Source organism: Staurois parvus, unplaced genomic scaffold (assembly GCF_062004578.1).
Source record: "Staurois parvus isolate SC_StPar_1 unplaced genomic scaffold, SC_StPar_1.0 ptg000191l, whole genome shotgun sequence".
Taxonomy (NCBI): Eukaryota; Metazoa; Chordata; class Amphibia; order Anura; family Ranidae; genus Staurois; species Staurois parvus.
The window spans coordinates 4,544,606-4,569,526 of record NW_028317987.1 but is presented as its reverse complement, the minus strand read 5'-3'; the positions used below and the strand labels follow the sequence as shown (position 1 = coordinate 4,569,526).

At 44.4% G+C, this 24,921-nt stretch overlaps 1 protein-coding gene and 1 pseudogene across 1 annotated transcript in view; one reads left to right on the top strand and one right to left on the bottom strand.

Annotated features, from left to right (window-relative positions):
• LOC149461899 (uncharacterized) overlaps positions 1 to 24,921 on the bottom strand; it is a 104,477-nt gene that overhangs the window by 39,934 nt on the left and 39,622 nt on the right. The window contains exon 2 of the mRNA XM_089677739.1: positions 13,215 to 14,183. Coding sequence (XP_089533865.1) covers positions 13,215 to 14,183 — 969 coding nt within the window. The remainder of the gene's footprint in view (positions 1 to 13,214; positions 14,184 to 24,921) is intronic.
• Positions 479 to 3,941, top strand: LOC149461900 (uncharacterized; annotated as a pseudogene).

The window sequence follows — 24,921 nt, the reverse complement described above, 5'->3', positions numbered from 1 at the left end:
CCCCCTTGTCTCCTCCCCCACCTTGTCTCAGCAGTCAGCAGCAGAGAGGAGAAAAGAACTCCTCTGCCAAATCCTGCACCTCTCAGTGCAGCTGCAGCATCCCCTCATCTCCACCTCCTTTGGTCTCAGCATTCAGCAGACTCTAGTAATTGAGTCAACTTCTCCTCTGGTCCTCCTCCAGACCCTGCACTTTCTGCTTTCCCGCTCTGCTCCCAAAGGATGTGCACGGTGATGTTAGGGAGGGTGTGGGGTTCTTGGCATCTGATGTAATGGGGGGGGGGGGGGTGAGGTGCTCTGGACATCTAGTCTTACAGTTACAACTGGCCCTTTGAGGACAACCATAATGCTGACACAGCCTGCGATGATATATAAGATATATTTATTAATGATCATTAAAAATAAAAACCAACTTTAGCCCTTTATATAGAATTCTGATTTGTATTTTTCTTTCTGTACAGGTGGATTGATGAGCCACGTTTTTGGTCATGCTGGTCCTCGTGAATACAACTCAGTCACATGGGAAACCAAACATCTGGGTGTCTTAATTGACTGAAAGTTTTTATTGCAGTTCACTGGAGGAGTCACACAGGACACAAGTCATATCAGTGTTCTAAATGTCATAAGTGCTTTGGGTCCTCTTCAACACTGATCCAACCTCAGAGGACAACATGAGAAAAGTCATTTCAGTGTTCTGGAAGTGACAATTGCTTTACAGTAAAGTCCAACCCATGTATACATAAGAGGAGTCATTTCAAGCTATTTCTTTTTGGAACGTGACAAAGATTTTACAATGGAGGCAAAACATATCACACACCAGAAGGTTCACACTGGAGAGAAGCCATATCAGTGTTCTTAATGTGACAAAGCTTTTACATGGAAGTCACATCTTATCAGACACCAGAGGATTCACACTGGAGAGAAGTCATATCAGTGTTCTGAATGTGGCAAAGCTTTTACATGGAAGTCATGTCTTATCATACACCAGAGGAGTCACACTGGAGAGAAGCCATATCAGTGTTCTGAATGTGACAAAGCTTTTACACAGAAGTTGTATCTTATATCACACCAGATGATCCACACTGGAGAGAAGCCATATCAGTGTTCTGAATGTGACAAAACTTTTACACTGAAGTCAGATCTTATCAGACACCAGAGGATTCACACTGGAGAGAAGCTATATCAGTGTTCTGAATGTGACAAAGCTTTTACATGGAAGTTACATCTTATCAGACACCAGAGGATTCACACTGGAGAGAAGTCATATCAGTGTTCTGAATGTGACAAAGCTTTTACACGGAAGGCGTATCTTATATCACACCAGATGATCCACACTGGAGAGAAGCCATATCAGTGTTCTGAGTGTGGCAAAGCTTTTACACAGAAGTCAAATCTTATCATACACCAGAGGATTCACACTGGAGAGAAGTCATATCAGTGTTCTGAATGTGACAAAGCTTTTACAAGGAGGTCACATCTTATCAGACACAAGAGGATTCACACTGGAGAGAAGTCATATCAGTGTTCTGAATGTGATAAAGCTTTTACACAGAAGTCAAGTCTAAACACACACCAGAGGATTCACACTGGAGAGAAGTCATATCAGTGTTCTGAATGTGACAAAGCTTTTGCACATAAGTCATATTTTATCAGGCACCAGAGGATGCACACTGGAGAGAAGCCATATCTGTTCTGAATGTGACAAAGCTTTTTTAACCAAGAAAGAGCTTATCATACACCAGAGGGTTCACACTGGAGAGAAGTCATATCAGTGTTCTGAATGTGACAAAGCTTTTACATGGAAGTCATATCTTATCATACACCAGATGATCCACACTGGAGAGAAACCACATTAGTGTTCTGAATGTGATAAAACATTTACACAGAAGTCAGTTCTCATAGTACACCAGAAGGTCCACACTGTAGAGCAGCCATATTAGTGTTCTGAATGTGATAAAACTTTTAAACGGAGAGGAAACCTTGTCATACATGAGAGGGTTCATACTGGAGAGAAGCCATATCAATGTTCAGAATGTCCCATTAGATTCACAGGCCCAATGTCTTCCCACAAACTAAGGAAGACATGATGTTACTTAAAAAAAAAAAATTTGAGCAAACAGGACTCTAATGATCGGATTCATTGGGTTTAGTTCTTATGTCCTTCAGAAACACACCTAGAAGGCCTGTGAATATTTTACCTTTGGACATTTCTTCAGACAAGCAGCAATGACTGAACTGTATTCCTCATCATTCTCATCTTTATCCTTTTTTATGGAGCATTGACTGAACATGTAATGCATTTTCATCATTCACTAACTGAGCTATGTTCCCATGTGTTTTCTTCATTGCCAGAATCTGACCAACCAATACATGACCAACAATGCCTCAGTACCAGAGTCTAGGATGGGGTCCAATGGCTTCTTGCCAAGCCTCTGAAACCTCATTAGGAGAGTCCAATCCATGTTCTTTTGAGAATTGATACACCATGAGCTAGGCTTGAGGGTTCCAGCTAAGCCCACCTTGTCCACACCTCCCATTACATGTACCACCTCCTCTCCCATGATCAATGCCTCCTTTCCATGTTCCATCTCCTCTCATGGATGACATCTTTGCAGGCAGGTCTGTAGCTGAGATACCAGCCAGATAGAGGTCTATGTTTGGTTAGAGAGTAACTTCTTAAGCTGGTGTAGGCCTTCCAACACGGAGTTAATGCTGTTTTAGGGGACATATTCAACAGTATCACCTAATCCCAGCTGGCCACTTATACTTCATCTGGTTTTCTCAAAAGGGATTCTATCGGGTGAAGATTGGATGTCTTTGTTATCTTTTTTTTTCTGTCCAGCTATTGCTCATCTCCATAAACTATTCACACGGTACAACTGCAAGAGATCTGAACTTACAAAGTGCTAAGTGTGCGGTCATATTCCTACCACTTCTTCTGGGGGACTGAAATTCCTCTTATTGGGGTTCACCTCAATGACTCTGAATGAACGGGTCCCTTTTTGGGGCAAAGTGTGCAAAGAGCACTAATTATTCCTGGAAATGCTAAGACATTGGCACTAAAGTGTAACAATGGGCAAAATCAATATTTATATAAATGGTGGAATCTGTCATTAGCATAAACGTTTTATGTTTTTCCAAGTCTCCCCTTGTAACATTTTTTATTACCCTTTGACCCTCCTAGTAGATCTGTTTTTTCTGCTTCCTGTAGAAGGCCAAGCTATTTGGCAAAAATTAAAGTTGGGGGGGTTGAGAAACACCATATAAGACTGCTGGGGGTGCTTACAACTGTCATCTTCCATTCATATGGTGGGTTGAACCTTATAGAAATCCTGGTGCTGTAACTGCTGTAGAAGAGTTAGCTGAAGTTGGACTTTACTTGTTGTGTGTCTTACTTATAATCTATCTAAGACTTCCCTGTACAGGGTGACAACGCTGCTGTGTAATGTTCCTGCAGAATGATCAGGGTTGTCACCCTGTTACAGAAGGTGGGGAAATAACAGATCTACAGACAGGACCAACAGCTGATACAACTATGTTGCAGAGGGAACTCTGGGAATGCTAATGACAGATTGCATTACATATTCAGTTAGCAGACTTCCTGCTGTTGGTCTTCTGTTTGAATTGTGTTCTGATATTTACTGTCCTGCTGTAAAAGGTGTAAATGATTGCCCACATGTTTCCTGTAGTAGCAGGGACTACAAACTCATATCAGGAATATTAGGATGGGTACTTACCCAAGGGGGTCACCTTTTTGGATTTGGAAGAAACATTTCACATGGTTTCTGAAATTCCAGTAATGACACCAACAAGGGGAGTCTCACTTACTTCACTAACAAAGGAGAGCCAATCACAGGCCAGTAACATTTCATGGTTTCTCAATAGAAACAATTGAGTACTGTCCGTGATCCTTTGTTTATTTATTTGCACTAACATACAATTTTGAGGACAAGCTTTCGGGGAATGTCCCCTTCTTCAAGGTCTAAGCAGTACTACTCACAAAGTTAGCAGAATGTTAGAAGAGATGAAAGAAAAAAAAAAGGAGGCTAGAGATAAGATGCAGTCAAAGCGAGGGGGGAGGGGGGGATACTACACTCACACAGAGGGGGTCAAGCTACAGCTAATAGTCATAAAACTGTTGGATAATGATTGAGGAATCCCATGTCCAAGTTAAGGCCCTTATCTCTTGTGTCAAATAGAATTATCATTCTTAGTTCAAAAGTTTTTCTTTCCTGAATGGATTTGAAATTTCCTTTAAGTACTAAAACATTGAGGTCTCCCATTGTGTGGTCTGGTTGGGTGAAATGGTGTCCTACAGGTGTGCAGAGGTCATCTTCTTTATGTTCTTTATGTCTCTAGCCTCCTTTTTTTTCCCTTTCATCTCTTTTAACATTCTGCTAACTTTGTGAGTAGCACTGCTTAGACCTTGAAGAAGGGGACATTCCCCGAAAGCTTGTCCTCAAAATTGTATGTTAGTGCAAATAAAAAAAGTATCCCGGACAGTTGTTTCTGTCACAAATGCACTAATACGGCTACAATCACCTCAAACAAAATGGTTTCTCAATGTAATTGCAGAATGTTTAATCCCCATTGGTCCAATGGATTCCTAGTCCTTCCAGATAACATTTTGCTTCTTTTGTAGAAGGAGCACCCTAAAATGTCTTCCCTTCAATTCCACCCATAGCTGTACTTGAGGTTATGTTGCCCCTCCCCCATATCTGTAAGGGAAAGCCTCAATTTCTCCCAATACTCCCCATGCCTTCCAGTGAGAAGAAACATTTTCTCTGGATTGGAGATGCTTTATGCATTGAGCCCTTCATAGACGGGATGGGGAATCTAAGATAAGTAAGATGAACCGGTGTACTGGAGTCATGGATCAGATAACCAATGACACCATTGATGTTATAGCAGAGCTGACAGCAGAAGTGGCTCCACCACCTAAGATGGTGTCACAGAACTGCTTGGCAGCTGACTATCTCTTGGCAGACCAAGGTGGAGTCTACAAATGGTGTCAGATGGAGAGTGTTGTACATTTATATTAGAACATGAGGATCTCAGAAGGGGATATCTACACAAGGTAAAGGAGTTCCAACAGGAACCTGGGTGGGAGGAGGTGGGATCCAATGTTTTGGGTGGGTTTAGTTGGAACCTGGTTGAGTAATATGGTGGGTTTGCTTCTTAAGCCATTAGTTGCTACCATAGTTTTGGTTTTGAAATGTTATATATTGTTGTATTTTCTTTCACTGCCAGAGTTTATTTTGCTTTTGTTTTTAGTTAAATTCACATTTTAGGCCATATGATTAGTTAAACCCCCAAACATTTCTTTTATTTTCTGAAATCAGAGACTGGAGAATATAATGGTGGTAGCTGCCATTTTTCATGTCACAGAATATTAGTACAGCTGTTTATCAAATTTTTTTTCTGTAAAAATCACTAAAGATAATGTTAGTGCACAAAGAACACAATATATGACCCAATTTGTTTGGTGAAATATAAAATATGGGGTTGGCATCAAGTATATAGATACCAAACATGTCAAACTTTACACATTGTGCGTATTTGTGAAATGGTGACAAACATCAGTACCAAAAATTGTTCAAAGGGGACTCTTTAAGAGCCTTTATAGGTTATCAGTTCAGATAGTTATCCGTGAACGATGGCCTCAGAATGATTGTTCTCACTCTCGCTTGTGCAATGATATGTAAAATGTGTTGTGTGATTTGTTTTGTGGGTTTTAAAATTTTTATAGTGTTACTTTAATTTTTTTCAACTCTTTTTACACTTAACATGGCTTCTATCATATAGGGGGTTGATAGCCCCCCCATGATACATATTTCTGGTGACAGGTCCTCTTTAAAGAGACATCAGAACATTATTAGACCCCCAATGTCACCTCTGTACCCCAAGAAAGATGGTCAAGCACAGATCATGCCTAATCAGCTCCTTCCCAAACCATAGTGACTGGAGAATGACAGAGCTGAACCCAGAAATGACATAATCTCCCACATCCAACATCCATTCACTGAAGGGGAGATCAGAGATCAGATGTTTGCTGATCTCCTTCTGCTCTCACCGCTGACACCCACCATGCCTGTCTTGGGCTTGCAGGAGGGACAGCTGAGCCCGGTATACATGGTGGGGGGAGGACCTTCAGTGTGGCTGAATCACTTCCACCAGAAATCTGACAGTTGGCCTAACAAATGTAGACAACCCCCGGGTGCTGTAGCTATAAGGCCGTGCTGCTGCTGATGGAAACCTTACATTGGCCGGAGTGAAAGGGTTCCACTAATGTACATCTGCCAAATCTGTATCTGAGGAGACCATAGAAGCAGCATTAGAAAGAAATGTGAGCTTGGCTTCAGTCAGGCGATGGTCCTGGTGGTCATGGTCTTGTTCTCCTTCAGGTCCTCTCACCTTGTAGATGGTGACATGGACTTGTGTGGGAATGAGCAGGAGGGGCTCGGGGTTCTCTTGTACCCAATCAGCTTGTTATGGATAAAAGATGAAAGTGTCTTCTGGGAATTTACAGGGATTTGGATGTTTAGAGGGATACATAAATGGGCGTGGCTTGTGTTAATGAGGGGTGTGTCATATGTTAATCAGTTTTTTAGAATAGATTATATAAATGGTATAAATAAATCAACAATTTATCTCTTTTCTTCTGTTGTTAAAGTGTCACATTTAATAAAGTTGAATTATAATTTCATCACACAATACCGTGGTCTGGGTTCTTCTACAACACATCCACCCAAACATGTCCTCTTCCAGTTATAGGGGTCTGGTGGAATGGGACACCAGCTGATGGTATCTCTTAGGCCCCTTGTACATGGGGGGTCCAGCCCCTGTGGGTGCAATGCTGGCATTATAATACACCTGGTAGGCACAGGTACAGCGTCCAGCCCCGCTGCCTGCAGCCTGTCAAAGTCTACACTACAGCTGGACGGGGCTCAATGCTGCACCACGTTTACCTCGTGTTTAGGGCGCTCCGTGTTCAGGGAGAAATGACCGCCATCCTGATCAGACAAAGCATAAAGAAGATGTAGGCAGGTGCAGTCTGCTTCTTCTACTGTAGGGGGCACCCAACCAGGGGGACATCCCAGCCTGGAGAGGAAGTCGGGGGACACTTGGTTTCTCTGTGTTTTCCCGATTCCTGGAGACTGTGTGGAATGAAGGGGTCAATGGAGACCTGGAGACATTTTTAATTCTTTTGTTTACATGTTTTAAAAATAATTTATACCTTAAAATTACTTAAAACCCCCAAATATTATATATATTTCTTCACAACAGCAGACACACTAGAGGATAAATTGTTAGTAGTTCTGATGTTTTATGAGTTTTATTATTTTACACAATATTAGTGCAATGATTTATGAAAGGTACAATTTCAGTTACAAATACAGTAAAGTTAATTTCTGGGACATAAATGTCATTTATTATCTAAGGTTTCAGTAAAATATAAAAGATACATTTCCCCGCACTGAATATAATGGGATCCCACATAACAGTCGCTGTTCATATTCAGAATTCCTTTCTTACAATGGGATCTTGTGTCCGGATAAAATCTTTTATAGATCCCTTGTGACATTGTGTTCTCATTGTAAAATCCTAGATTTGTAAATCTGTCGCTGATATTTATAATGGTTTTGTCCAGAAAAAGAATGGAGTGATGTGGAGAGATGGAAACATATGTATAGATGAAAGATTGCTCTGTTGACTCCCCAGAGCTCCTTCCCATGAGAGATGTTTGTTTCCCCCCCCCAGAGCTGAACAATGGTACGTTCCTGAATGGCCAGGCTGCTGGTTTGTTGAATCCAGAGTCTACATACAACATGCCTCCACAGTGTACATTGATGGGGCTGGGAAGGCTGGTACATGTTGTTCATTTGCTCCGGGTGCAGGAGATAGGACAGAATCCCATTGTTGCCGGGTGTCCTCGCTTTCCTCAATTCTGTACTCACTTCATTTACAAAAGCAAACTATGTGAGTGGAGAAGGTGATTGTATCCGGCTGGAGCTCAGACCTGACAGGGACTCGGGATTTTGGGCCTCTTACGTCTAAGACAAATATAGTCTGAGTTGGAGAGAAGATAAAATATCATTTCTTCTCAGAGACATTCTGAGGGGTTTTCCACAATTTGTAATTGCTGACAATTCTTTTGTGGACATTCAGCTGTCAGGGGGGAAACCTGCCGACAGATGAGGAGTCATCGGTTAGGGGTGTGACCGCCTGATTTCCAGCCAATCATTAACAACCAGATATATTTCACACAGAATTCAGATCAGTCCATCAATTGTCAGCAGATAGGAATTCCAGAGAAAGCTCCACCCTCATTCCTTCTCCACCAATCAAGGATCTCACTCCAGTTAGCCAGTCACCATAGGCATGATTTCCTTGACATCCATCATTGGTGTCAGTAAGATAAAAAAAAACATTGTTGCTGTCAGTGAGATAAAATAAGCCCCATTGTTGGTGTCAGTGAGATAAAAATAAGCTCAATGTTGGTGTCAGTAAGATAAAAAAAAGCTCATTGTTGGTGTCAGTGAGATAAAATAAGCTCACTGTTGGTGTCAGTGAGATAAAAAAAAAGCTCCATTGTTGGTGTCAGTGAGATAAAAAAAGCCCCATTGTTGGTGTCAGTGAGAATAAAGTGTACCCCCAGCCCAGCATTGGTGGTCAGTGGTGGTACTTACCTGATCCCACCCTCCCACTACCTCTCTGCTGATGTCACTATTATACTTTCACTGTAGGAAAGCAGATGCCGGCTCCAAGCAGTCGGGTATAATTGCAGTGCCTGGTGATGGAACCCAGAGAGTGTTCCGGAGTCGTCACCTCACTGCCACTCTGATGTGTCCTGGAATCTGCCAGACAAGATCATTGGAGAACACTTTGAAACAACAAGAAGGTTCAAACTATGAGACATTTCTTAGAGCTGCAGTTCCTCTGAGCTCCACCAGGTGGTGAGCACCCTTCTACCCAGACAGGAAGTGATGTCAGGTACAGATGGAAAGTAATGTCAGGTACAGATGGAAAGTGATGTCAGGTACAGATGGGAAATAATGTCGGGTACAGATGGGAAGTGGTGTCGGGTACAGACAGGAAATGATGTCTGGTAGAGGCAGGAAGTGGTGTCAGGTACACATGGGAAGTGATGTCAGGTACATACAGGAAGTCAGGTACAGATGGGAAGTGATGTCAGGTACAAATGGGAAGTGATGTCAGGTACAGACAGAAAGTGATGCCAGGTACAGATGGGAAGTGATGTCAGGTACACATGGGAAGTGATGTCAGGTACAGGGGGGAAGTGATGTCAGGTACAGGGGGGAAGTGATGTCAGGTATAGACAGGAAGTGATGTCAGGTACAGATAGGAAGCTCTGGGTGAGAGGTGAGTCAGGAGGAAGTAGAGAGGAGACATTGCTGTGTCTCCCAGCAGACAGAAGATGTCAGTAATGAGGCTCCACCTGATGCTGGCTGCTGGGAAGGTATATAATCCCCCCGTAGTTTTCATCAGTGCCTCAGTGTTCTGCCTGTGAGCCACTTCCCTGCTGGATCCTGTGTCCTGTATCTTGTATACTTTCCCCTGATTCTGGTTTTCTTGCATCCTGTTCCCCCATCTCTGCTCCCCTGATTCCCAGTCCTGCCCTCTGTATGTCAGCTTCCCTCCATTGTACACAGTGTATTATAGTCAGGTTGTTGGCTGTCACATTTGTCACTTTTGCTTTGTTTATGGTCTGTGGGTGTCGGAGGGTGTCGTGTCCATTAGTAAATGAGACTTAAAGTGATTGTAAAGGCAACATTTTTTTTCTTTTAAAACAGACATGTCATACTTACTGCTGTGTGTGATGGGTTTGCACAGAGCAGCCTGGATCCTCCTCTTCTCGGGTCCCCCACAGGTGCTCCTGGCCCCTTCCTCCTGTTGAGTGCCCCCACATCAAGCAGCTTGTTATGGGAGTGATTTAGTCCAGACTAAGTGTCCGATGATTATCTGTTCCTGTCCTAATTATTCATGCTAGCTCTTTAGTGCACATATGAAGAAAGCCACACTGACACACGTGTAGTCTGTGGTGATCTCCTCTTAGGTGTTATCTTGGAAAGAAAATATTTTTGTTCTTCAAGTTCACTCGATGGGAGGGATTGCCAAGCAGCCATTTTTTGAGCAAGGATTTCTTAAAGTACCACAAAGCCCAGCAGGGAAAAGATATACACACAACATATATATATATATATTCATACAAAGCATTTAGAAAAATAAAAAGTATAAAAGTAGATATGTATAGAAAAATGTAAATATTCAACAGGAAATCAAATAGGCATTTTACCATATCCATCACAGGGGCATCCAAGCAGGTTTGAGAGCGAGCCACTGCTCTGTGTCCACAGAGTCCCCTCTCCCTCCTCCTTGGCTCACTGGATGTGATTGACAGCAGCAGGAGCTAATGGCCCCTGCTCCTGTCTCAACCAATGAGGAGAGAGCATGCACGGACTGCTGAGGATCTTCTGCATGTTGCTGGGGCTTAGGTGAGTATTGGGGGGGCTGCTGCACAGAGAAGGGTATTTACCTTCATATATAGAATGTATGGAGGTAACAAACCTCCTGACTTTACACCCCCTGTAATCACACTCCTCCTACTCCGTCTTATTCCACATTTCTTAGGCATAGCCCACCGATCTGGTCATCCCTGCTGTCGCTGGATACCTGCATTCCTTACAAGGGTTTATATTCTTCACCAGTGTACTCTGTATACCGGGCTGTATACCACAACATCCTGACCATTGTACTATGCATGCTGGGCAGTATATGACATACTCCTGACCACTGCACTCTGTACACAGGCCTAAGATATACTCCTGACCACTGCGCTCTGTACACAGGGCTGTATATGATATACTCCTGACCACTGCACTCTGTACACAGGCCTAAGATATACTCCTGACCACTGCACTCTGTACACAGGCCTAAGATATAATCCTGACCACTGCGCTCTGTACACAGGCCTAAGATATAATCCTGACTACTGCACTCTGTACACAGGGCTAAGATATACTCCTGACCACTGCACTCTGTACACAGGGCTAAGATATACTCCTGACCACTGCACTCTGTACACAGGGCTGTATATCGTATATTCCTGACCACTACATTCTATACTCTGGGATGTAAATCACAAACTCCTGACCACTGCACTCTGTACTCTGGGATGGAAATCACATACTCCTGACCACTACACTCTGTACTCTGGGATGTAAATCACATACTCCTGACCACTACATTCTGTACTCTGGGATGTAAATCACATACCCCTGACCACTACACTCTGTACTCTGGGATGGAAATCACATACCCCTGACCACTACACTCTGTTCTCTGGGATGGAAATCACATACTCCTGACCACTGCACTCTGTACTCTGGGATGTAAATCACATACTCCTGACCACTACACTCTGTACTCTGGGATGGAAATCACATACTCCTGACCACTGCACTCTGTACTCTGGGATGTAAATCACATACTCCTGACCACTACACTCTGTACTCTGGGATGTAAATCACATACTCCTGACCACTGCACTCTGTACTCTGGGATGTAAATCACATACTCCTGACCACTACACTCTGTACTCTGGGATGGAAATCACATACTCCTGACCACTGCACTCTGTAATCTGGGATGTAAATCACATACCCCTGACCACTACACTCTGTACTCTGGGATGGAAATCACATACTCCTGACCACTACGTTCTGTACTCTGGGATGGAAATCACATACTCCTGACCACTACACTCTGTACTCGGAGATGTAAATCACATACTCCTGACCACTACACTCTGTACTCTGGGATGTAAATCACATACTCCTGACCACTACACTCTGTACTCTGGGATGTAAATCACATATTCCTGACCACTACACTCTGTACTCTGGGATGGAAATCACATACTCCTGACCACTGCACTCTGTACTCTGGGATGTAAATCACATACTCCTGACCACTACACTCTGTACTCTGGGATGGAATCACATACTCCTGACCACTGCACTCTGTACTCTGGGATGTAAATCACATACTCCTGACCACTACACTCTATACTCTGGGATGTAAATCACATACTCCTGACCACTACACTCTGTACTCTGGGATGTAACTCCTGACCACTGCACGTTGTTTGCAGGGCTGTATGAAGTAGTCTCCTGACCCCTGCACTCTGGGCCATTATTCATGGTGAACCAGAAACTGGATGACCTGTAAAGGCTTGTAAAGTGTCTCCTGTGAGAAATGTTTGGGCCCCAAAGATCCCCATCATGGCCCCGACACACACAATTCTTTTCACTCAATAAATTCTTTATTATAGTTTTATTTCTAACAAGATTGTAATCATAGAATCAGGAAATAACAAAGGAAGGAATCCGATTGGTCAGGAAGATCCCTTGTCTGGAATGTGGGGGCGGAGTCATTATTATTGGTGTACAATACAATACACAACGTGTTCCATTATTATAACAAAGTATTGTAGAAAAGATCCCAACATGTGACATGGCTGAATGAATGCTGGTCATAGTAGTTCATCTATTCTCTAAGTGGGGCGGTATCTATTGGGCCAATCCCTTTTACAAACCACACATAATATCGCTCTTCAAAGTGAAAACAGAAACGATTTGCACAAAATCAAAGAGTAGAAATATTTTCCGGTGGATCCCCTCTACCCAGACCCCATATGTAGACATAGAACAACAAGCTGTGTTCCCTCTCGTGCCGCACTCCTCCAACCACCCAAACCCACACAGAAGCAAAGGGAAATAATGAGAGGAAAGTTACCCCCTAGTTTGGGGCGGAGTTCTCCTCCCCTCCTGTTGGGGGATGGGAGAAGGATGGACTGAAGACAGAGAGACGCTTCGGGGTCACCACTGTTCTGTAGAGCCTTGAAATGAAGGACATCAACTTCAGAAGTTCTTGTTGTCTGTGTAAAGTTCCCCGATAACGAGATCTGGGCTCTCCCGGCTTCTAGCTCTGTAACCCGCTATATCATTATCAGGAAACGCAACTCCGACACCCAAGAAGGGCTGAAGTTGTGTCCTTCATTTCCAGGATCTACTGACCACTCTGCACCCCGACATTTACTGCACTTCATCCATGTCTTTGGGGGCCTCTCATCTTCTTATGAACTGTTTCTTCCATGATGAAGACTTCAGTGAGGAACATTTCCCTCACTCAGGACAGGAAAGTGGCTTTACCCCCGTGTGACATCTCTGATGTCTGGAAAGATGGGACTTCACTGAAAAACATTTCCCACACTCAGGACAAGAATACGGCTTCTCCCCCGTGTGAGATCTCTGATGTCTGGAAAGATTGAACTTCACTGAAAAACATTTCCCGCACTCAGGACAGGAATATGCCTTCTCCCCAATGTGAGATTTCTGATGTATGTAAAGATTGGACTTAGCTGAAAAACATTTCCCGCACTCAGAACAGGAATACAGCTTCTCTCCTGTGTGACATCTCTGATGTGTGTGAAGACCGAACTTGACTGAAAAACATTTCCCACACTCAGGACAGGAATATGGCTTCTTGCCCGTGTGAGATCTCTGATGTCTGTAAAGATTGGACTTCTTTGGGAAACATTTTCCACACTCAGGACAGGAATACGGCTTCTCCCCCGTGTGAGATCTCTGATGTTTAGGAAAACTGGACTTCTGTGAAAAACATTTCCCGCACTCAGGACAAGAATACGGCTTCTCCCCCGTGTGAGATCTCTGATGTTTATGAAGACTGGACTTCTCTGAAAAACATTGTCCGCACTCAAGACAGGAATATGGCTTCTCCCCCGAGTGAGATCTCTGATGTTTATGAAGACCAGACTTCTCTGAAAAACATTTCCCGCACTCAGGACAGGAATACGGCTTCTCGCCCGTGTGAGATCGTTGATGTGTGTAAAGATTGGACTTCACTGAAAAACATTTCCAACACTCCAGACAGGAATATGACTTTTCCCCCGTGTGAGATCTCTGATGTGTGTGAAGATTGGACTTCCGTGAAAAACATTTCCCGCACTCAGGACAGGAATACGGCTTTTCCCCCGTGTGAGATCTTTTATGCACATTAAGATCAGATTTAGATTGGAAACATTTCCCGCACTCAGTACAGGAGAAGCTCTTCCCTGTTGGAAGGCCAGCCTGGTCCCGCACAGTCTGAGGTTCCTCAGGATACGAGGAATCCGATGGTCCATCTACACTGGGTGGTGCCGGATGGACATTGGAGGGAGCCGGGTTTTCTCCTGGACTATACTGTGTGATGTCCTCATCTTCTACTTTCCAGTCTGGAGACAAAGTGAGACAATCCTCGGAGGTTTTCCTCATCTCCCGGCCATGGACTAAAATACAAAGACAAAGAGGATTACTAGACAGGAGCTGATTGGTTCCCCCAAACCAGGACTCCGCCCACATCAGGCAGCTTGGTCTCTCAGGAGCTTACAATACCACCCTCAAGGGAACTAGGAAATGGCTCCTCTGATCTCCTACCAGGTCATTTCTTTATTCATGGACCTTAGTCAGAGAGTGAGGAAACAACCAGAACTGTCTTTTATAGGAGGGACAGTGATGAGGGGATTATAGGACGAGGGTCCCCACCCCCTCTATCACTCATCGCCATCTTCCCAACACAAGAAGTACTGCACTTCCTTATTTAGTCCATGATTTAGTCATGAAGAACAGCGGGGCTGAGCCCCACCAGAGGTCAGAGAGTGAGGATGGGGGGAGAACAACCAAGATGAAGACTGGACTGATCCTGAAGACCACCATCATTGGGGTATTGACTCCTCCCTCATTATCACTTTCTGTTTAAGGGTCCAAAGTTGGAGGATGTTATCACATTATTATCACCATGTAAAAGTCTGTGCTCCAATCACATCATCCGATATAAAATGTCCAGCTGGGAGGAAATGGGGGTAACAAAAGAGAATCCATGTTATGTGTATATATAGCAGTGGGGGGAGGGGGAGAGCAGAAGTCAGGACTATGGAATGTACAACAGAGTATATAGTGCAGGGGTCAGGAGTATGTAATGTACAACATAGAGTATATAGTGCAGGGGTCAGGAGTATGTAATGTACAACATAGAGTATATAGTGCAGGGGTCAGGAGTATGTAATGTACAACATAGAGTATATAGTGCAGGGGTCAGGAGTATGTAATGTACAACAGAGTATATAGTGCAGGGGTCAGGAGTATGTAATGTACAACATAGAGTATATAGTGCAGGGGTCAGGAGTATGTAATGTACAACATAGAGTATATAGTGCAGGAGTCAGGACTATGTAATGTACAACAAGAGTATATAGTGCAGGGGTCAGGAGTATGTAATGTACAACATAGAGTATATAGTGCAGGGGTCAGGAGTATGTAATGTACAACATAGAGTATATAGTGCAGGGGTCAGGAGTATGTAATGTACAACATAGAGTATATAGTGCAGGGGTCAGGAGTATGTAATGTACAACATAGAGTATATAGTGCAGGGGTCAGGAGTATGTAATGTACAACATAGAGTATATAGTGCAGGGGTCAGGAGTATGTAATGTACAACATATAGTATATAGTGCAGGGGTCAGGAGTATGTAATGTACAACATAGAGTATATAGTGCAGGGGTCAGGAGTATGTAATGTACAACATAGAGTATATAGGGCAGGAGTCAGGACTATGTAATGTACAACATGGAGTATATAGTGCAGGGGTCAGGAGTATGTAATGTACAACATATAGTATATAGTGCAGGGGTCAGGAGTATGTAATGTACAACATATAGTATATAGTGCAGGGGTCAGGAGTATGTAATGTACAACATAGTATATAGTGCAGGGATCAGGAGTATGTAATGTACAACATAGAGTATATAGTGCAGGGGTCAGGAGTATGTAATGTACAACATAGAGTATATAGTGCAGGGGTCAGGAGGATGTAATGTACAACATAGAGTATATAGTGCAGGGGTCAGGAGTATGTAATGTACAACATAGAGTATATAGTGCAGGGGTCAGGAGTATGTAATGTACAACATAGAGTATATAGTGCAGGGGTCAGGAGTATGTAATGTACAACATAGAGTATATAGTGCAGGGGTCAGGAGTATGTAATGTACAACATATAGTATATAGTGCAGGGGTCAGGAGTATGTAATGTACAACAGAGTATATAGTGCAGGGGTCAGGAGTATGTAATGTACAACATAGAGTATATAGTGCAGGAGTCAGGACTATGTAATGTACAACATGGAGTATATAGTGCAGGGGTCAGGAGTATGTAATGTACAACATAGAGTATATAGTGCAGGGGTCAGGAGTATGTAATGTACAACATAGAGTATATAGTGCAGGAGTCAGGACTATGTAATGTACAACATAGAGTATATAGTGCAGGGGTCAGGAGTATGTAATGTACAACATAGAGTATATAGTGCAGGGGTCAGGAGTATGTAATGTACAACATAGTATATAGTGCAGGGATCAGGAGTATGTAATGTACAACATAGAGTATATAGTGCAGGGATCAGGAGTATGTAATGTACAACAGAGTATATAGTGCAGGGGTCAGGAGTATGTAATGTACAACATGGAGTATATAGTGTATTCAGTGTTCATGACCCACCTGTGCTGATCTCTGTAGGAGTGTCCTCCTCTATAAATGTCCCCGTTATTCCATCCTCCTCCATAGACTGCTGATCATCCCTCACATACGCCTCTTCTTCTTCTGCTTTAATCTCAACTTTTATATCTATCAGATCTTCACCCTAAACCAAGAAAATTAGAAATTTCACATAATATATAAATATAAGCTAACATGAAAAATCCAAATATTATCTCCACAAGTCCATGTTCTAGATGCTCCATCCCACCAACCTTTTAATGGTGAGGGATGGTGTGATCTTCCTGTGTGGAATCCCGGGAATACAGAGGATGGGGACATCTCTCTGGTGGGTTCCTGGTATTAGGTGGCTCCATCATATCCTTGTGTCCTGAAAACTCCTCCATCACTCCATACTCCTCATCCTCCTCTTTATACTCTTCTTTAACATCAATATTATCATCCCCGAGGATTCCACTCTGAAAGATATAATAAAACATTCATTGTAACAAACATGCTGTGTATAAATCACAACTACCAATAATTGTCATCATCTACCTGATGGTGAGGGATGGTGTGACCTTCCTGTGTGGAATCCTGGGAATACAGAGGACAGGGACATCTCTCTGATGGGTTCCTGTAGCTGGATGACTCCACCATGGTGTCCTGGTACAGATCTTTGTGTTCTCTTAGAAGCTCTGACTCCTCCATCCCCCCATCCTCATCCTCCTCCTCTTTTATCTCTTCTTTAACCTCAACTTTAGGATCTCTCAGGTTTCCACTCTGAATATATAATAAAAATGCCATCAATGGTAACAATGCAGAGAATGTACAGATCCTAATGATACTGATAATGATCAGTGATTGGAGAATGTCCCAGAATTCCCAGCATTGCTCACCACTCCTGTCAACAGCTCCATCATCTTCTTGGTGACTTCTAGAATCTTCTGCATGTTGTGTCTCTCAGGGTTTAGGGAGTCACATGGAGGCACTGTGATGGTCATATGATCACCTGACTTCAGAAGAGGAAATCTCTGTATTGAGGAACCAATAGGAATATCATGTTAGATTCCCAGAATCCTCCTCACCTCTTCGGTCAGGTCTGTGTTTTATTAATAGAGATGAGAGTGATGTCATGTGACCTCCCAGAATCCTCCTCACCTCTCCGGTCAGCAGGTAGATGATCTCCAGGGTGAGGTTTAGTATCTTCTCAGTCATGTGACTCCGGTCCTCCTCCATCCTCATTGGTGCCATCATGTGATCTATACAGGTCTCCTTGTAGACGGATAACTTTGGGAAATGAAAGTAAGAATGATTTGGATGGTATTGGTCACACAATAATAGGATGTGGATGTGAGGGGGGAATAGGAGGGTTGCTGGACATTGAAGAACTACTCCCCCCATGGGAAGAAATTTTGTTTGGGCTGTTTAGTTTTTACTACAATTTTGAGGTCCGGGGCCCTTTTCTCTGTTGGGTTTGTTTGGTCTCTGAACTGGTTTTGATGAGCTTTAGATCTGCAGGGGTGAGGTCAATGTCGGCTCATCATGCAGGGATGTTCACTTTACATCACCCGACGCCCGGGACATGTAGTTCTGGGTGCCAGGCAAGTATTGTTTTTAATCTTTATCCCTGCTGAGGGCAAGCCGCAGGGCTCTCCTTTCAGGTGCCAGCCTCTGCCACCCCGTGTGTGTGAACCTCTCCTGTACCTACTATGCATCTCTGGCTCTGCTTGCCCATCTGTGGGCACAGTTCAACGGGTGCCGGAGGGTAGAGGGGACAGATGTCAGGGCTCTGTCCTTGGCAGAGGTGTTAGGAGACCTGGCAACCCTGCCAGTACCTTGCATGGCCGCAGAAGTTCACATTGGCTCAAATTTGGTGGCAAACGGCCTTTATAAGGAAGCCCTGCACTACTCTCAAGTGCTGGTTGATCTTTGGCTCCCCAGTACCTTGTTCCTGTTCTACTGTTATTTCCTGTTCCTGTGCTACTGTGATTTCCTGTTACCGACTCGGCTTGCTCCTGGACCTGTCTTCTCTGCTTAAACCCTGACTTGACCTCGGCTGGCTAATAGATATTCTCTCTTGCTCCTCTGTGCATGACCTCGGCTTGGCTAACAGATATTCTCTCTTGCTCCTCTGTGCATGAACTCGGCTATCCCATCTGACTACGTCTGTTCTGATCTCCACCCAGTACCAGACCTTGGCTTTCAACCGGCTATCCAGTAATCCTGTTCCCCGGAAGGGCTTTCATACCTCACACAGGCACCACCTGTCTGCAGACCTCATCTCAGTACATCAGCTGTGCTCCTGGGTGGACCACCAATAAGCACTCCTACAGATGACCTGTGCCACTTTGGTCCTGACTCCTGCTGTCCCACTCTCAGGGGAGTCTGGAACTTAGCCGCAAGGGAAGCCCTCTCTCCATTGGCATCTCTCACCAGGTACGTGACAGTATCAATCAGCCATTATGTCTGAGGCCGAGAGAGGTGCTTCCGCATTAGAGGCCCTGTGCCAACAGATGACGGCACTTACACAAGTGGTTAAGAATCTGCAGGAGGAATATTTTCAGCTGGAGGGACATCTTCATTCGCTCACTACTGCTGCGACTTCTGCAGACCAGAATCCATTGCCTAGTCCTATCTCTACAGTGGCACCAGTCAGTTCGCTTTCCACTGTTACACCCGCTGTGGTACTATTCAGGGTTACCATTCCGGAACGCTTCCTGGGGACCGACGTAAATTCCGAGCCTTCAAGAATGCTTGTGAGTTGTATTTTGCACTGCAACCCAGGACCTTCTCACTTGAGGCAGTTAAAGTGGGGTTCATCATTTCTCTCATATCTGATGAACCTCAATCATGGGCACACAGCTTACTGGAACAAAAAGAACCAGCGCTAAACTCAGTGATCACATTCTTTGAAGCCATGGCAGCTCTTTATGATGACCCCCAGAGGACCCCCAGAGGTCCTCCACAGCCAACAGGCTGTGGAGGACTACATTGTGGAATTCTGCAAATGGTCCGCCAATACCGGGTTGAATGATGCAGCCCTAAAATACCAGTTCCATCTAGGTCTGTCTGAGTCCCTTAAGGACGAATTAGCTAGGGTGGAGGCTCCCTCCTCCTTGGAGAATCTAATTCAACTCGCTACCTAATTGGATTGACGGCTACAGGAGAGACATTCTGAACATACCCAGACCCTTTGCCAAGGGTTTTGCCAAGGGTTCCAAGACCAGTGGATTCTGTCCCTATTTCTCCGCCTATCGGCACTCCTGAAGTAGAACCCATGCAAATTGGCCTTCTCTGACCTGCCTTATCTCCAGAGGAAAGATTACGCAGACGGCAAGGCAACCTATGCCTTTACTGCGGGGCTGTCATGGATCCACACCGCACACACATGCCCACGGCGCCTAGCTAACTGAGGCATGCACGTCCGGCCGTGACTTGGGGTAAAGAGGGATGAGGGGGTCTTACTTTGAGCATATAAGACTGGCCATGATACGCATTCACAGCTCGCACTGCATCTGGCCACTACTAGAGGTAGACTCCACTCCAATCCAGCTGGCTGACCACACACAGGCAGATACAAATCTTATATACAATCTGGTGCAATCTAAGGGTTGGGGAGCAGTCTAGCAATTGGCACACACTTCTAGAATTCCTCCAGCTATCCTGCAAGCTAGAACCCCGGTGTGAATGACGATTCCACTGTCCACACACCCCCACACCAGTCACACAACAAACGGTAGCTTGCCACCATCCAACAGTTTGTCCGCAGACTGGTCTGCTGGGCCACCACACACACAGATCTCCATCTGGCAGATCTGCTACTTTACAATCTGCATGCAATCTGCCAACACACAGTGCAATTGCATACAGATTGGCAATGAACTTAGACCGAGCATATATAGACACTGTAATACAATAATCTCTCCGGAGATATGAGCCCGAGCTTAAGTATCCAGAAGTCACTTATTAACTTTATGATTTAATATCCCGAAAGTGGGCTGTGCATAGAATATGTACAAAGTATAAAAAGTTACAAATAATACAGAAAATACAAAAAGACACACAATTGGCTATTGACTATAAAATAAAAGGGAATAAAAACAGAAATAAAACTTTTGCTAAGAGTTATCCTGTGACTGGAGCAAGTTAGAGAAAGTCTGCGATTCGCCAGTAAAATAGAAATGGCCCTCAATTTATTGAAATATGGACATAGGCTGGACATTAGCCCTTGGCCAATCAACCCTGTACCAGCCCACAGGACGTTCTGGGTACTAAAGTACCCAAAGTCGATTGGACCAGGAACGGTTTGAATCACCAAGTCAGGGATAGAATTTCCGACACCAGCACATCAATCTGATCGCGACAGTACCAATCACTGTTCAGCTGTTGCAATCAGGTGCCATATACCTGTTTTATGCATTTCTCTGGGATTCTACAGAGGCTATAAATACAGTTTTACATGCAGATGTAGCTTACAGTGTGTCCAATCAGAAGGAAGTATTTTCATCTCTCTGCAACTAATATTGTATCTTTTATGAGAGATGAAATATATTCCTCTGATCTGTGGATATAAATCACAGCTAGCAGACAAAGCGGAGCCCTCTCCTGGTCTCCTGCTGCTTTCCGAAGCTGAAATGGTTGGAGCTCTTCTTTTAGATTTCAAGAAGGTGGCAATCTCTGGCTACATAGGTGACAATGTTTTATTGACATGCTCTGTCCTTTCAGATGCTAATTGGTGAACATATGTCTCTTACTGAATACTGAACACTTATCTTTAATAACATGGACTGAAACTAAAATTTACAATGACATATTTCTACTGATCACATCTCAACTACTCAAATCTTACATTTATGTCACAGGGCCATGGGCCATTTCTTAGGCAACTGCCCAGTGCGACCAAGTAAGTCCAGCCAGCCTCATCCTTCATATCTCCAGTTATCCAGAACCTTAACCACCCATGTCGTTCTACCCATGTCATTACAGGTGGCTGGAAAGGAAGTCAAGTTGTGGGCAATCATTGATTCGGGAGCCTGTAGTTTTTTCTTGGACATCAACCTTGCCCAGAACCTAGGTATTCCTCTTCATCCTAAAACACAAAGGTTTAATGTACTCCTAGCAGATGGCACCGCTCCTAGCTCAGGACCCGTTACCCAAGAAACCATTCCCATCCTAGCCACAACTGACTCTGTCCATCAGGAATTCATCTGCTTTGACATCCTGAGATCTCCCATGTTTCCAGCCATCCTAGGAATACCTTGGTTGCAAGCTCACAATCCACAAATCAACTGGCTCAAGAAAGAAGTCACCTCCACATCAAATTACTGTATTCAGCACTGTGGCACTCCCACACCCACCAATTTCCCTGTGTGCCTCTCAGTTCAGCCTACATCAGATGCCAGTCAATCCGTTCCCCCTGCCTACCACCATTTCCTTGATGTATTTGATAAAAAGAAAGCTGACATTTTACCATCTCATCAATCATATTATTGTCCTATTGAGCAGCTTCCAGGGGCAGCCAACATTTGCCAACGTTTATCAGAAGTTCATCAAGGGCTTCTCAACCATTATATCCCCCATTACCTAACTCACTAGCCAGCATACACATTTTCTCTGGAGCCAAGAAGCACAGACAGCCTTTGAGCAGTTAAAAAAGCAGTTCACTTCTGCTCCTGTATTACAACACCCAGAGCCAACACTTCCCTTCATCCTGGAGGTGGAAGCATCAGAGGTGGCTACAGGAGCCAAGGCCCAAAAGCTCTGCTCCATCTGGTAGCGTTTTGCTCTAAGAAACTAAGCCAAGCTGAAAGGCACTACGACATAGGCAACAGGGAACTTTTGGAGATCAAAATGGCATTCAAAGAATAGAGGTACCTTTTGGAAGGAGCTAGTCACTCAATCATGATCTTCACAGTTCATAAGAATCGAGAATATTTAAGATCTGCCAAGCGCCTAAGACCGCAGCAAGCTAGATGGGTCCTATATTTCTCAATCTTCAATTTTCACATGACCTACCGCTCAGGATCCAAGAATGGGAAAGCAGATGCTCTATCACGTATGTTCCCAGATTCAGTTGAAACTTTGCCCCCGATACCATCCTGTCGGCCCAAAATTTTTTGTTGATTCAGCCCAGTCTGAAGCTTTTGATTGAACAGGCATCTGCACGGTGTGCTGAACCTGAGTAGAACTCATTAAGAAGGCAGGATGGCTTTCTGTGGCACCAGGATAAGATCTTTGTACCTCAGGAGGTAAGATCCCAAGTTTTCAAGACATTCCACGACCATCAACTGGCTGAAAAACAATGGACCTGATCCAGCGATCGTTTTGGTGGCCCAACTTAAGTCAGGACTGCAGAACTTAAGTAAAATCCTGCACAGTATGTCTACGTAGCAAGGGAGACAAAGCCAAGGCATGGGGGTTTCTGAGGCCCCAATCCATTCCTAATCATCCCTGGGGAATTATCACAATGGACTTTATTGTAGACTTGCCGCCCTCTGAGGGGTTTGCTACCATCCTAGTAGTGATAGATCGGCTATCCAAGATGGCCCACTTTCTGCCAATGATAGGAACTCCGTTGGCGCCTGAGACGGCACATATTTTTATTAAGGAAATCGTTAGGCTACACGAACTGCCCAGCAATATCGTGTCAGATCGAGGGGTTCAATTTACCTCCAGGTTCTGGAGAGCCTTATGTAAAACCCTGAAAGTGGAACTCTGCCTATCATTGGCCTACCACCCTCAAAGAAATGGCCAAACTGAACAAATTAACCAAATGTTAGAACAATATCTACGATGTCTCTCCGCCTTTTCCCAGGATGACTGGACATCTCTACTTCCATTAGCAGAATTTGCATACAATAATTCCGTCCATTCCGCTACGAATCAGTAGTAATTTTGGGCTAATTACGGATTCCACCCTTCATGCCTGCCAGATACCATACTCGAAACATTGGTACCTGCAGTTCAGGACAGAATCAGCAGGATACAGGACAACTATTGAGCTCTCCAGGAATCCGTACAAAGATTGCAAACTGATTACAAAAGATACTATGACAAGAAACGGAGGAGAAATCCTTCTCTGTAGGTTGGAGACCAGGCTTGGTTATCAACAGCCAACCTAAAACTTCCTTGCCCATCGCGGAAGTTGGGACCAAGATACATTGGGCCCTTTCAGATCAAACGAGTAATCAATCCAGTGGCATATGAGCTATCTCTTCCCGAATCATATGGGATTCACCCAGTCTTCCATGTTTTTCTGCTCAAGCCAGCAGTTCATGATCCATTTCTGGGAAGAGTAGAACCTCCTCCGCCGCCAATAACAGTTGGGGAGGATGCAGAATACGAGATAGAATCAATCCTGGACTGCAAGAAGCGAGGAAGGCAGATTCAGTTCTTGATCAAATGGAAGGGGTAACTCCTGAAGAAGGCTCCTGGGAACCAAAGACAACATACATGCCCCAAGACTTCTCCAGGAGTTCTACTCCAAATATCCAGACAAGATGGCCCAAGTAGGCATCTGGAGGCTGCCCTTTGGGGGGGGCACTGTCAGGGCTATGTCCTTGGCAGAGGTGTTAGGAGACCTGACACCCCTGCCAGTACCTTGCATGGCTACAGTTCACATTGGCTCAAATTTGGCAGCAAACGGCCTTTATAAGGAAGCCCTGCACTACTCTCAGGTGCTGTTGATCTCTGGCTCCCTGGTACCTTGTTCCTGTGCTACTGTGATCTGTGATTTCCTGTTCCTGTGCTACTGTGATCTGTGATTTCCTGTTCCTGTACTACTGTGATCTGTGATTTCCTGTTCCTGTACTACTGTGATCTGTGATTTCCTGTTACCGACTTGGCTTGCTCCTGGACCTGTCTTCTCTGCTTAAACCCTGACCTGATTTCGGCTTGGCTAACGGATATTCTCTCTCGCCCCTCTGTGTATGACCTTGGTTATCCCATCTGACTACGTCTGTTCTGATCTCCACCCAGTACCGGACCTTGGCTTTGAACTGGCTATCCAGTAATCCTCTGTTCCCCGGAAGGGCTTGCATACCTCGCACAGGCACCTCCTGTCTGCAGACCTCATCTCAGTGCATCAGCTGTGCTCCTGGGTGGACCACCAACAAGCACTCCTACAGGCGACCTGTGCCACTTTGGGCCTGACTCCTGCTGTCCCACTCTCAGGGGAGTCTGGAACTTAACTGCAAGGGAAGCCCTCTCTCCACTGGCCTCTCACACCAGGTACGTGACAACAAAGGAGAACAGACACATTCACTCCCTTCTAGTCCTGACCCAGAAATGACGTTATGACAGAT